General features: G+C 40.7%; 1 protein-coding gene across 1 annotated transcript in view; it reads right to left on the reverse strand.

The window, feature by feature from the left end:
* Positions 1-800: 800 nt before the first annotated feature.
* The window catches only part of LOC126419109 (uncharacterized protein CG3556-like), a 614423-nt gene continuing 601219 nt past the window's right edge, over positions 801-14004 (reverse strand). Inside the window, exons 10-11 of the mRNA XM_050086207.1 lie at positions 11549-11703; positions 801-3265 (exon numbers count right to left, since the gene is read on the reverse strand). Of these exons, the coding sequence (XP_049942164.1) occupies positions 3204-3265; positions 11549-11703 (217 nt within the window). The 3' untranslated portion in view covers positions 801-3203. The remainder of the gene's footprint in view (positions 3266-11548; positions 11704-14004) is intronic.

The raw sequence follows: 14004 nt of genomic DNA on the forward strand, positions 1-14004 counted from the left end.
GGTTAACTTTGATATTAAAATGATTTTTATGAGTGCACCTTTGATTATTTCATGAATTTCTGATGATTTACTGTTCTCTGTCTCTTGTTTATAGTCAGCTTGTTGATTAACCGTTCTGCAGGAACCAGTTCCCTCCCTGAATCTTCAACAAACACGTTTATGTCTTGTATTATGGCTACAAGTATGACAGTCTGTATACATTAGCATTTTTCATATATTTTCGTTACTAATGAGAGAGTAATTGAATTAGTGTAGAAACACAAGGATGGTAGCAAATATAATGGATAGTATATCTGCAAGTGATTAATTACATGATCTTACGAATCAATGAAATTTAGGAATTTCTTACATACATGCTTACCCCTGTACAATATCTATGATTTATCACAGTAGATTAACACACTGTTTGCTTTAACAATGCTTAATACTAGACCAAGGTTTCCAAAACTGTGTTTCGTGGAACAGTCACGTTCCACGAAAGGTGAATAAATGCTGCATGAGAAACTCTGAGTGAGAGGGCATTTTTGGTCGACATTTTGACGATACTGCCGTTTTTCAAATTTTATTATGATTTCTGTGTTACTAGTTACGATTTAAAGCGGAACTAATCACTAAATATAACAAGTTATTGTTTTTAACATATTTTTAGCCTCCAAAACAAGGTATTCCATAGGAGGAAAAGTTTGGGAACCCCTGTGCTACACATACTTATCCAAGAAATCTATTTAGTCCTCATGAAGAGAATCTGCTTGCTAGTGATCTTTGGTACAGAGGTATATGATGTACGTGCCTTACACAGCTAAGTTGTTATAAGAAACCTTTATTGTTCAGTTCACATTTATATGTAGTATGCAGTTACATGTATATGGCGGATGACGAACGTATGTTTTCCATCTTGCACAACTCTTAACTTAATTACAATGTCACATACAATGCCAGGCATAGAGTCCTACTCTTTCATGAAACACAAGCTGGTAATGTACAGCTTGTATCTATAAACAAAATCTATTCTAGTCCAAAAAAGGCACGGAACACAAATCTTTATTGTTCTGCTTCTTCATTATTGTGTACAACAACTTCATAATTATCTTCCTTTTCCTTTTAACTTACAGAGTGAAAGACAACAAAAGAGCTGTGACAATTTAAAGCTAGCTAATCTTCACCATTGGTGATATCTCATAAGCAACCTTAAAAGTAACTAGCTGGAAATTCATTCTCCCTTTTTAGCTGTTTTGTGCATTGTTGTCAAAGGCAAACACAAGGGAATAGTAGGTTCCACTTGGAGATAAGCTTACTACGGTGAAAAGAAAACAAAAATTCTCCCTTTCATTTACAAAAAAATATAACATTGATATCCATCGACTTTTCTTGTCACCATTTCATTTTTAGCCTTAAGTAAATATATTATTTCATGTTAAAGGACACAAAGTAAATTTATGGAGGAGAGTATAATGTGTCAATTCAGTTGTGAATGTGATAAAGGAATCACGTCCGTAATTTATTATTTTTGGTTGATATTTTTTGATAAAATTGGATTCTCAATTGATTTTGATTCACATTCACAATTATTTAAGAACTTAAAATTATTAGCACAATAAATTCCAGCAGAATCACATGTAGGTAATTTCCCATTTTACCTTAACGTAGGAAATCACTTTAGCTCCCACTTGAAATAATAGCACTCAGTGAAACAAGAAGTAAGGTACAGTTTCTTGATATAAATTGATAAGGGTGCATGAGAATCATGGGTTTTGGAGTTGTGCCAGAAATCACATAGAATCTACTGCCACATCATTGACTCGAGAACAGCTCATTGCTGTTGTGAAGGTAGACTCTGAAAATAAATTGTTACCAAAGGTGAAAGGTAAAATTCCGTGTTAACTGTGAAAAAACTGGAATATTAACAATCCTATGATTCATAAAGACTGACAATATCTTTTACAGCTAGAAACATCTCAGAAGCGGTGACAATGAGTTAAGCTAGGAAAACAGTGGAAGAGACAGAATTACAATTCATGTACATCTGTAAGATTTATATTATTAAAACTAATATGGCTCTTTAAAAATACTTTTCATTTAGAGAGCAGTAACTGCATATGGCAATACTTCACTAAAATAATGGTTCATATGAATGCTGTGGTCATACAGCCAAATTAAACTCATAAACTTTGTCAACATTTTAAATACGTTATCCGGAAAAATGCAAGTAATTGCAGTGAGCTGAATTTTTTCATGAGAGAATTCTATTACAAATAAAAAAAAATGTTCAGTACCAATGTCGATAATAATTATATGAAGGAATATTTGAGTATTACATTCACAGTTTTCAAACAAATATCTGTGAAACCTGCACTGTTGAAGCTAGTCAGCGTTGTACCTTGAATCATACAATGTGATACTGCCTGAAAGAACTGCTGAATCAATTTCACCGCAAGGAAGGTTTGCTATATGAGTTCGGTTCTCTCTGCAAATGACTAGCACATTTCTCTTCGACACGTCAGAACTTATAATACTGTATAGAAAACGCAGTTTCACAATGAGTTGAACACCTCAGACTATTAAACAGGAGATAAGTTGTGTGACTAGCGTTTGCTTCCATACTTCACCGAAACAGGTGTAGTGAAGCTTTCTGTGCCAAACTTTAACGTCTGAGCGTATTTTTACTACTTAGGTGTGTTTAGAGGAATCTACTTTAAACAGGTGTAATTGTACAGCTTTTCGCATTTTGAAGGTAATTTTGCTATGTCAGATTTTTGGGTAGCTTGTAGTATGTATAATGGAGAAGTAATGGATATGAAAGGAGTTCACACGAAGATACTGAAAACCCACACAGTTTGTGGTCAAGTGTTATTGAAAATGTTGCAATACAAATCTCAGAGTACTCACTAGGATAGTAGGTTCTGTTTGTATATTCCGTAAAACAACAATGTGATTCGCCTAAATTTCTGACAAATTTATGATGGCAGTAGCAAAATTACGGAAAATTCGACAACCTAGTTCCAGCACCCTCCACACTCCTCGGAGAGTGCGTGTTACAAAAGGCAGTAATGATAAGTTGCAAAAAAAGTTCATTATCGTTTTCTCAAATTCAATTCTGGGTAGCTTGTCGAAAAAACAGTTCTGAACTATTGTTGAAAACAGGAAAACCCGGAAGAGGGTATCGGCGAGAAGGGAAGAGAAGACGCCATGACGCGCGTCTGCCGTTACAATTTCTTGTACCAGAACAGGTAGTGGTCACCCTCGTCCACGAACAGCCCGTCAACACCTGCAGACAGGAAAAGGACACGAAATTAGTCTTGTTGGCTTCAAACATCTGATTATGTTAACAACAAAAATACACGCCCACACACCTACACACACACACACCTACACACACCCACACACACACACACACACAGACACACAGACACACACACACACACACACACACACACACACACACACACACACACACTGCTACAGATAAAGGGGTGGATAAAAATATGGGAACACCATACACACAATAGATTATGAGGCCTAATACCACGCAGTCGTCGTGAACTGGATACGAGGGCGAGTCAAATGAAAACCTCATATATTTTTTTAAATATTATTTATTGTGCAGAAGTGGTACAAAAATGTATCAATTTTCAACATAATCTCCCCTACCCTCAGTGCAAGTCCTCCAGCGCTTACAAAGAGCATAAATTCCTTTAGAAAAAAATTCTTTTGATAATCAGCGCAACCACTCATGTACGGCCTGGCGTACCTCTTCATCAGAACGGAACTTCTTTCCTCGCATTGCGTCTTTGAGTGGTCCAAACATATGGAAATCACTTGGGGCAAGGTCTGGTGAGTATGGTGGATGAGGAAGACACTCAAAATGCAGGTCTGTGATTGTTGCAAATGTTGTACGGGCAGTGTGGGGCCTTGCATTGCCATGTTGGAAAAGGACACCTGCTGACAGCAATCCACGTCGCTTTGATTCTATTGCAGGCCATAGATGATTTTTTGTGAGATCTGTGTATGATGCAGTGGTGACGGTGGTCACTCTAGGCATGTAATGCTCCAGAATGACGCCTTTTTCGTCCCAAAAGAGAGTCAGCATAACCTTCCATGCTGATGGTTCTGTTCAAAACTTCTTTGGTTTTGGTGATGTGGAATGGCGCCATTCCTTGCTCGCTCTCTTTGTGTGGTGTGCGTACTGTAAGACCTTCGGAACACACACCATCATATTATTTGACTTGCCGCTCTAACGAAGTAGGCGAGTGTCAGCAATATGTCTCGTGGTCTTATTGTGGCGTGTTTATCTTCTGCTATTAGGTCAGGCGATAGAAATGCCGCTTGCACGTTTAGAGTAGCAGATTGACGGTGACCAACTTTAAACAGAACTTGATTAATTTTCACACACATTTATTAAAATAATAAAAAGCATAGACATTATGTAACTTGATTCTGGATGCTGTTTACAATTGACAATCTGAAGTTCCTTTGGTCTTGGTACGTTAATCTTATTCTCACATACCTCTGATACTTGACAAAGTGTCTATTCATTTATCTTCATGGCTATGTACAGGAATATGGTAATCTTATTAGGCGCAGACTGAATCTTGACTATAGAGTGGTACAGACTAATGTAGACTGGTACTGACAGGTGCAGATAAATGCAGACTAATGCAGACTAATGCAGACTGACTAATCGGAGGTCTGTACACTCGTTATAATGCCTCGTGCATTCATGTATCACTGCGCGAGTGTGATCCACGAGGAGAAAAGGTTCTACGTTAGCAGCAATCACATTGGCTGCGTTACATATTAATACGCGGGTCGGCGGAAGCAGAATTTGGTCTGTCTCTGAGGCAGCGCCATCTTGTAGTGCGGAGACGGACGAGCACTGCGCCTGCGCTGTTGTGCTTAGTGGGGCGCGCTCTAGTGGGAAAGTTGTGTACGCGCTGACTACGCGGAACTATGTACACAACACTTCGTTTTCGGTTGGTGTAAGTGAACCCAGGTTTCGACCCCAGTAACGATTCTTGCAACGGAGCCATCATCTTCTCTTTCAAAACGCCGAAGAAGTTCTTCACAAGCATCAGAACGTCGTTCTCTCATTTCAGGAGTCAGCTGCCGTGGCACCCATCTTGCAGACACTTAGTGAAACTGGAGCACATCATACACAATGTGCTGTGCTGACCCATGACTAATCTGTAAACATGCTGCAATGCATTCAGTGTCACTCGGCGATTTTCCTTCACTATGGCTTCAACTGCTGCAATGTTCTGTGGAGTCACAACTCGTTGTGCCTGACCTGTACGAGGAGCATCTTCCACTGAAGTCACACCATTTGCGAACTTCCTACTCCATTCGTAGACTTGCTGCTGTGGCAAACATGCATCACCGTACTGAACCTTCATTCGTCGATGAATGGCAATAGGTTTCACACCTTCACTACGCAAAAACCGAATAACAGAACGCTGTTCTTCTCTGGTGCACTTCTCAAGTGGGGCGGCCATCTTTATACTGATACTGCGACGGTATGTGTGCATCTGCACTATGCTGCCATCTATAGGCCATTCTGCACGCTGTTTGTAGCACGCTTACCAACTTACGGGATAACGGCGCGAAATTTCGATTTGTTATTACAAATTTAAGGTTTTCATTTGACTCACCCTCGTAAACACAGGTCGTGAACGGTTTTCATGGGGATCTTAATGCATTCTTACTGCAAAACATTGTCAAGTTCAGATAACGCTGATGGAGGTGGATAGCCATGAAATATCCTTCTCTCCGAATTAGACCACAAAGACTCAATAATATTACGATCTGGTGACTGTGGAGGACAGGGGAGATGTGACAATTCATCCTCCTGCTTACAAAACCAGTCATGGAACATGCAAGTTATGTGAATAGAGGCCCTGTCATAATCCAGCATCTCAGATGGGGAAGAAACATTGTACCATGGGCTGGACCTCGCCAGACAATACGTTCACATAATCCTTGGCAGTAATGTGATCTTGGAGAGTAACAGAGAGCCCATGGAATACCACAATATGGCTGCCCAAGTCATCAGCGAACCCCCGTCATGTTTCACTTTTGGGACGCAAACTCGACCAGAAGCTGGATACGGTGTGAAACAGGACTCATGCGACAAAATGACTTTCTGCCATTGCTACACAGTCCTGGTTTTATGGCTTCGGTGCCACGTTTTCCTGTTACGTCTATTTGCACCACTGATGTGTGGTTTTGGAATTCCAGATCGTCCTATAATTCTCTGCTTCTGGAGTTTCCTTCGTGTTGTTTTAGTGCTGACAGGATTCACAAGTGCAACATAGAGCTGTGCAGTAATTTACAGTTGTTCTCTTATTTTTCATCGCAGTCCTTTTTCATTGACTGTCTGTCACGATCATACAACACACACTTCCGTCTACGTCGGGTTTAACGGTAGATGTTTTCCTGCTTTCCTGATATAGATCTTCCGTACGGTGGCTCTTGAAACACTAAACATCTCGGCAACCTTGGTCTTGGGAGCATCCACCACATGAACAGCAACAATTTGCCCAAATGCGAATTCGCTTAGCTGCGACGTAATGCACTCACAACTACATAGAACACTTTTCTGAGCACAACTGACGGTTGCAATGTATTAAGGATGTCCCACAGAAAATAAAACAACGCAACCTGCAGTATTGCTTAGCATCTGCATTTTTGTTCATGCGTGCATTTCCACCGTTTCCTCCAGCCTCTGTATATGAATGAAAGACTGATTAAATTTATCAACTCCCATCCAGCAATACACTTCCTCAAAATTTCTCGTCAACTCCATCGATTAGACAACAAAACATGGTGGCATAATTACAAAGGTCCTTCAAAAAGTTTTGCACAGTCCTATTTTTTTATTTTTTGAAAGGGGAGAATGAATTTTTTATGAACACACTTAAAACATTTAGCTATAAGTTGGTATATAAAAGTATTTTCTTTCATTTACAGGTGAGCCATAATGGGCCGTGAAGTAGATGTCAGGTTGGATGGAGTTCCTCTTCAAGATCGTCGATGTCACTGCCACATCGATTCACAGGAAGTTGCTCCCTGTTTATGGGGAGGGCACAGTGGATCGCAGCAGTATCCAGCGGTGGTTGCAGAGATTTAAAGAAGGTGATTCTCTCTGATGGACAATTCACGATGCGGTAGACCATCGACGGCAGTGAGTGATGTGAATAAGGAGACCATTGATCAAATAATCCAAAATGACAGATGTGTGACGATACGACAGATTGCTGAAATGACTCGTTTGTCATTGGGTAGTGTGGTATCACTGGTACAGTCAGTAGGGTACAGAAAAATCTGTACACGTTGGGTGCCTAGATTATTGGCAAGAGGAATGAAAACGATGAGGAAGAACGTGTGCGAGGGTCTCATGCAGACCTTTACTGAAGAGTGGAAACAGTGTTTTGACGACTTCAAGACCCAGGATGAAACATGGCTGTTTTTGTCCGAACCTGAGAGCGAAACGCAATCTAAGGAGTGGCGTCATCCGTGTTCCTTTCGGAAGAAGAAACCAAGACTTTGAGGAACAGCAGGCCGAAAGGTGATGGCCTCCTTCTTCTGGGATCATTGTGGTGACATTTTCATTGACTTCTTGGACCCGGGCTCCACAATTAACCGGGACCGTTACTGTTTGTCATTGGACAAGCTGCGACGTGACATCAAGACCCACAGACCACAGCTTCAGGGTCAGGGTCAGGTCATCAGACTACACCACGACAATGCCAAACCCCATACAGCCCTTATGACACAGGAGAAAATCAGGAAAATGGGTTGGAAAATTGTCCCTCATCCTCCCTACAGTCCGGATTTGGCGCCGTCTGATTTTTACCTCTTTGGTCCTCTGAAGGCCGACCTGCGCGTTAAAACATCTGATAGTGAGAAAGACCTTATTTCCGGTGTCAAGCGATGGTGTAAAAGTCAATCCCCAGAGTTTTACCAAAGTGCATTTACATCATGGAAAGAACGTTGGGCCAGATGCGTCACAGCTGATGGAGGCTACACTGAGTAGGTTCAATGTTTAGCTAAATGTTCAAAGCATGTTCACAAAAAATTTTATTCTCCTCCTGCAAAAAATTAAAAACGTTAGAGACGACTGTGCAAAACATTTCAACGCCTTTTGTTCAGTTTTGATTATCTACAAGGAAGACATGCGAAAGAGATGTGGCCATTACGTGGAGGTGACCTGTTCTTTCTAGTAGAGTTGGCAAATACTTTGGTCCCGTTTTATGATTCTTAGATACTTACGAAATTTGAACCTGGCTCTCTTCTGCTCTGAACACAATTGGTATGTGCGGCCAGGTACTTGCGCCGAAGTTTACCATCATGGTCATGACTTCCTCTCATGTTGTTGCTAACTCTCAGGTTAAAGAAAAAAAATGTTTTGGAATTTATAATCTTTACTGCTTTTGTATTTGCCTGTCCGTTGTTCGTTAGGGATTTTTGTAAGTTTTATAACTTTTATTTTTTTCCCAAGGGTCTTTTAAATGTAACAGCCTCGTTTAAAAACGTAAATGGTTTTTGCATATGTCTTACTATAATACTCGATGCTTAACTTCACTGGAATTTTATATTTTGTGGACACTTTGGCTGGACGGTCCTATTTTTTTCGTTTTGTTAGGAGACAATTCATTCCAGTAACACTTCTTTTGATATTATGTACTCGTCTCACTGTTATTTATCTTTCTGCCAAGAGGTACTTCACTGTATCGATTTTTCATTGTACTGATGTCCCCCTATTTTCCCTTCAGGCACGTATTTTAATTCTAATTTAGATGAAAATATCAATGTACAGAGTCTTTTATGACTATCGAAGCTACGACTCGTCTTCGCCGGGCATTGCTTTTAACCAATATGTGACAGGGCAATATTTCCGTGTACTACTCCGGAGTTGTCAGTATGTGCCATACTGTGGGTCGGGAAGCCGAGCTCACGTACTCTCACCGCTACTTGTGTAAGCATTGTTTATTTGGGGGTTCTCAGAACGGATTTTCAATTTCCCTTGAGTATCATCATTTACCGCCAAAGACCTTGCCGCAGTGGCAACGCCGGTTCCCGTCGGATCACCGAATTTAAGTGCTGTCTGGATAAGCTAGACCTTGGATGAATCACCGTCCGTGTCTGCGGAGCGCTGTTGACAAGCGGGGTGCACTCAGCCCTTTTGAGGCCAATTGAGGGCCTATTAGATTGAGAAATAGCGGCTCCGGTCACGAAAACTCTCAATGACTGGGAGAGCGGTATGCTGACCACATGCCTCCCATATCCGCATCCAGTGACGGCTATGGGTCGAGGAAGACAGGGCGGTTGGTCGGTACCATCGGGCCTTACGAGGCCTGTTCGGAAGCAGAGAGAGTCATTATTTATCATCAGGATTCTTTAGTAATTTGGCTATCAGTATCCTTGTTTGTTCTAGGTTCAATTCATATGTAATTCACTGTTAAGTTTTCTGACGTTGCATTTTTACGCAGTGATCTGCGTTATGGTAGGGGACAGCTGTGTTCTATTGAGAGGCAGCTTTCCTGTCTAAAAAGGTCCATGGTCTTCCTTTTGTTATTTATAATGCAATCAGAAATTTTGTTATATAGTTTACACTACACAGACTAACAAGAAGTTTTTTGGATCTTCTTTAGGTCAGTCGTTTGACACCTGACGATGTGATTATGTAGTCACGGAACTAGTGGTGAATCAACGGAAAATCAATAAATCTTCTCGCAGAAGCTGTTACTGTTATTTTTAATTCAAATTATAAGATTAGCTGGTGATTTTACTATCCTCAGTGAAAGTGAAAAATTACAAGGACTGTTGAATGGAAGTGAACAGTGAAATAAGTACAGATTATAGATTGAGAGTAAACCAAAGTAAGCCGAAGTACCAGAAATGAAATAGCGGGAAATTTAACGTAGAAATTGGTGATCACGAAGTAGACAAAAAGAAAGTCTACCATCTTGGAAGCAAAATAATACATGGTGGGTGAAGCAGGGAGGGCATAAAAAGCAGACTAGCAAAGGTACAGAGGGAATTCCTGGCCAAAAGAAGCATGCCAGTATCAAATATCGGTCTTAATCTGAAGACGAAATTTCTGAGAACGTACGTTTGGAGCACAGCATTGTATGGCAGTGAATCGTGGACAGTAGGAAAACGAGAACAGAAGAGAATCGAAGTATTTGAAATGTGGTGCTACAGAAGAATGCTGAAAATTGAGAGGACTGGTAGGATAAGGAAAGGGGTGGTTACCCGCAGAACCGGAGAAGAAATAAACGTATGGGAAACATTGACAAGAAGATGGGACAGGGCGATAGGACACGTGTTGAGACATCAGGGAATAACTTCCATGGGACTAGTGGGAGCTGTAAAAACTGCTGAGGAAGACAACGACTGCTATACGTTCAGCAAACAAAGTAGGTTGCAAGTGCTACTCCGATATGAAGAAATTGGCGCAAGAGAGAAATTCGTGGCGGACCGCAACATACCAGCCAGAAGACAAAAAATTAAAATCGCTCAAGCATAAAATGAGTCTGTGGACCTGCAACCTCGGACAGTCGAACGACCACAAGGTAAGTAGACCCACGAGAGCTGTGGAACTGAGGGCCTGCTGTTGGGGCTCGCCTCTTATAAATAAAACGATTAAGTGCAGAGACAGATCTGAATGGCACGAAGTGTGGTCTGGATTATAAGCATACAGCTGTAAGAATTAGATTAAGTTTGCAACCCAGCCAGGGAAGATGCTTTGCATAGGAAGTAACTGAGGAAATGGCGCAGTACATCAACTGTAGAACCTGGAGCAGCTGTAGGACAATCAATAGATTTGTCCACGCGTGATTTTCTCACACCGTAAACGAAGAATAGCAAACGTGAATACCGCGAAAGGCATGATTTTTCTTTTCCAGCAGAAGATGCCCATAGGTTGTCGAATTTCTGAAGTACACGGACACGATTAACAGGTGGTGGTTGACGCCTTTGATCTTCGATTCTCTCTTAGTCTTCTGGTGTGGGTTTTGATGTGTCGGTAACCACGGGGATGAAGGTGAACATTTTTGCCGACTGGGTATTATCCAGGATGACCATCCGAGAATGACAGAAATTAGTACATACCAACTGGACGACATGAAATGTGACAGTAGTGTTCGGATTCATGTTTGTAGCCCAATTCAAAGCTATAGACCTTGCTTAATACGATGACACTATAACTAATTTTAGTGTTTGATTCATTTCAGTGAAAACATGTTGTTGCCGAATAGCCTACCAGCGTACTGTACCCTTCTGAATCTTCCTTCTGATTTCGTAATTTACCCTACGATCTCCATCTTTCCATACACAAAGTGTTTTAAGCTCTTCTTCTACTTCCAATTATTCTCACTGAACTGTAACACAACTTCTTTTCAATTTACTTTCTCAGGCCACTATATCTATGTCATGCATCCATGGATGAAAATCAACACAAAATTTAGCAAAACAGAGAGAAGTCTGTAGTGTCACAAACGAAACGCCGCTCATGTTGTTGCACTGGCGTGACAGAATTGAAACAACATACCAACAGGCGTGATGAGTTGATTTGATGGGGGATCTGCAGGGTTTGGCAGTGTGGGCGTCTGGTACAGCAGCCAGAACAGGTAGCTGGCTGGTTCCTCCTTGCGACCCGCCAGTGTGTGTACATAGTGTCCGTTCGGCCACTCCGTCGCCTCGAACCTGTAAAGAGTCAGAACGAGAGAAGTCGTTAAGTGGGCTTGATGGAATTTCAGCATGATTGGTTACAACAGACAAAACAAGTATGGCAGCATCTACACATTATTACTGGTTTTGGTTGCTGGTACTATAATAATTATGATGGTAATAGTGATGGTACAATGGTGTTGTTTGTGCTTGTAATGTGATGATCCCAATGACTGTGGTCATTATGATGGTAGTGGTAGTGATATGGGATGATAGTGATTCTAATATAGAATGTGATAAGATAGCAGTGGTGGACGATCAATTAGCATAATGTAACCTGATAACGAAAAGATGTATTTTGGGAATGAATATATGCATCATAGTGATGGGGAGAGAGAGAGAGAGAGAGAGAGAGAGAGAGAGAGAGAGAGACTGTTGGAAACGTGTAGTACGATGAGAAAGATGTGGTTAGAGGGACATGGGTTGGATGTAGCGAGTGAGATGATGATAATGATGTGTGACCGGCATGTAATGATGTAATCGTGACGATATATCGTGTTGGTGATGAGAACAATATGTTGATGATCACATGAAGATGATTGTGTGGTTGGTAGGGGAGAGTGCTGTACCTTGGAACACTTTCGCCTCTAGCTGGCCCTATAATAGAAGTTCAATGTGTTTTCTTATTTCATTTAAAATGACGTGATTCACTTTACGTTTGTTGTAGATATTTTCTAAAATTTCAGAAATTACCCCGCAATAAGTAAGGTTTTTCCAAATGTGAAAGACTGTTCAAATGTACAATATGGTCATGTACCCAGCAACAAACACTAAATAAAAATCTAAAGGCTTGCAATTGAGAAAATCCTGTTACCACTATGTTTAATAGTCTGTATGTTACATTATTATTCTATTATACACCAATTATCAGTAACTGAAACGCAAATAAGAAATAGTGGTTTGAAAAACCAAAGTTAAACACATTTTGAAATAGAACCGTTGTAAACTAACAAAAATTGTTAAGACGTTGAAGACACTGACTTATTTTGTAAATATCAAGTTTTCCATGGTGAAAAGACCTTGTGCTTGAAGGTAACTAGAAGACTGTGCACGACTGACGAAGCATGGCTTCCATATGTTATGAAACTAATTTTAAAAACATACAGAATTTTACTTTGTAGCTGAAGTACCACAAAAAAAGCTTCGATATACAATATGTAACGCGTATAAGTGTCTATATTTCTGTTGGTGACTGAGGACAATCTACTGAACAACATTACATCAGTATTATTTATGGCATTGGAGAATTGTAAGCCGTTACTAGTCGTATGTTTTTAATGTGAGTAGTTCCTCTAAGTGCATATGGCAAAAGAAAGCCATAAATGCTTACTTATTTTCACCTGGGCAGCATGTCAGTTGTTGCAATGTGGGTGCATGCATACAAAATAGTCAGATTATACTGACAGGCGTAGTCTACTTAGTGGTGCAGTTACAACCGTGCAGAAAACATCAGGTCATAAAATTTGTGACTTCTTTGTGGGAAGACTGTTCGATGCAGAGAAAAAACAACCAATTACTGATGTGTGTACTTATTAATATACACACATACGCGTTAGTACTTAAATATGTGAAATTCTTAAAACTTACAAGCGCTGCACAAAACACAACCTCATGCTCTATAATAACAACGAAAACAGTGGAAAATGACAGAAACTGCTTATGGCGAGTTCCAGTGCCTGTTCTTTTGCACGATAGTAAAAAAGGTCGCTAGGTTGAAACAGCACCCAGGAAACATCGTGTGTTCCTACATTACAGGGGAAAAGTATTTAATCATACAAATGGGCGGGGTCTGTTCTTCAGGACTTGTCCGAAGAACATACACTAGACAGAATCCACAGTTGTGATACATATGACGTAATTGAAGCTGGAGGCGGATGAAAGGGAAGGAAAGGGAAAGACTTATTGGTGTGGCACTGTATGCGGAATCAGCAGCGACAAGTGAAAATGTGCGCCAGACGGGGACTCGAACCCGGAACCTCCGGCTTTCTAGGCAGCCGCATAAACCAGTACACCACCCGGACACGCTGTTCATCGTAAATGCCTTGACTGTCTCGGTATGCTCCCCGCCTGACACACACTCCCATTTAGCACCGTCTGTCCACAGTCCTCGTCCATATTCTCCAGACTCACTAATTTTTAGATTCGTATTGTAAGTCGAACGTAAATGTAAATCCACACAGATGGTTGCAGATTTATTGCCCATTGAAGTGAAACAATTATATGAACGTTCTTTTGGAGAGATACCACATTTTCATATAACTGATTTGCATCGATGGG

Source organism: Schistocerca serialis, chromosome 9 (assembly GCF_023864345.2).
Source record: "Schistocerca serialis cubense isolate TAMUIC-IGC-003099 chromosome 9, iqSchSeri2.2, whole genome shotgun sequence".
In the NCBI taxonomy this organism is placed as follows: domain Eukaryota; kingdom Metazoa; phylum Arthropoda; class Insecta; order Orthoptera; family Acrididae; genus Schistocerca; species Schistocerca serialis.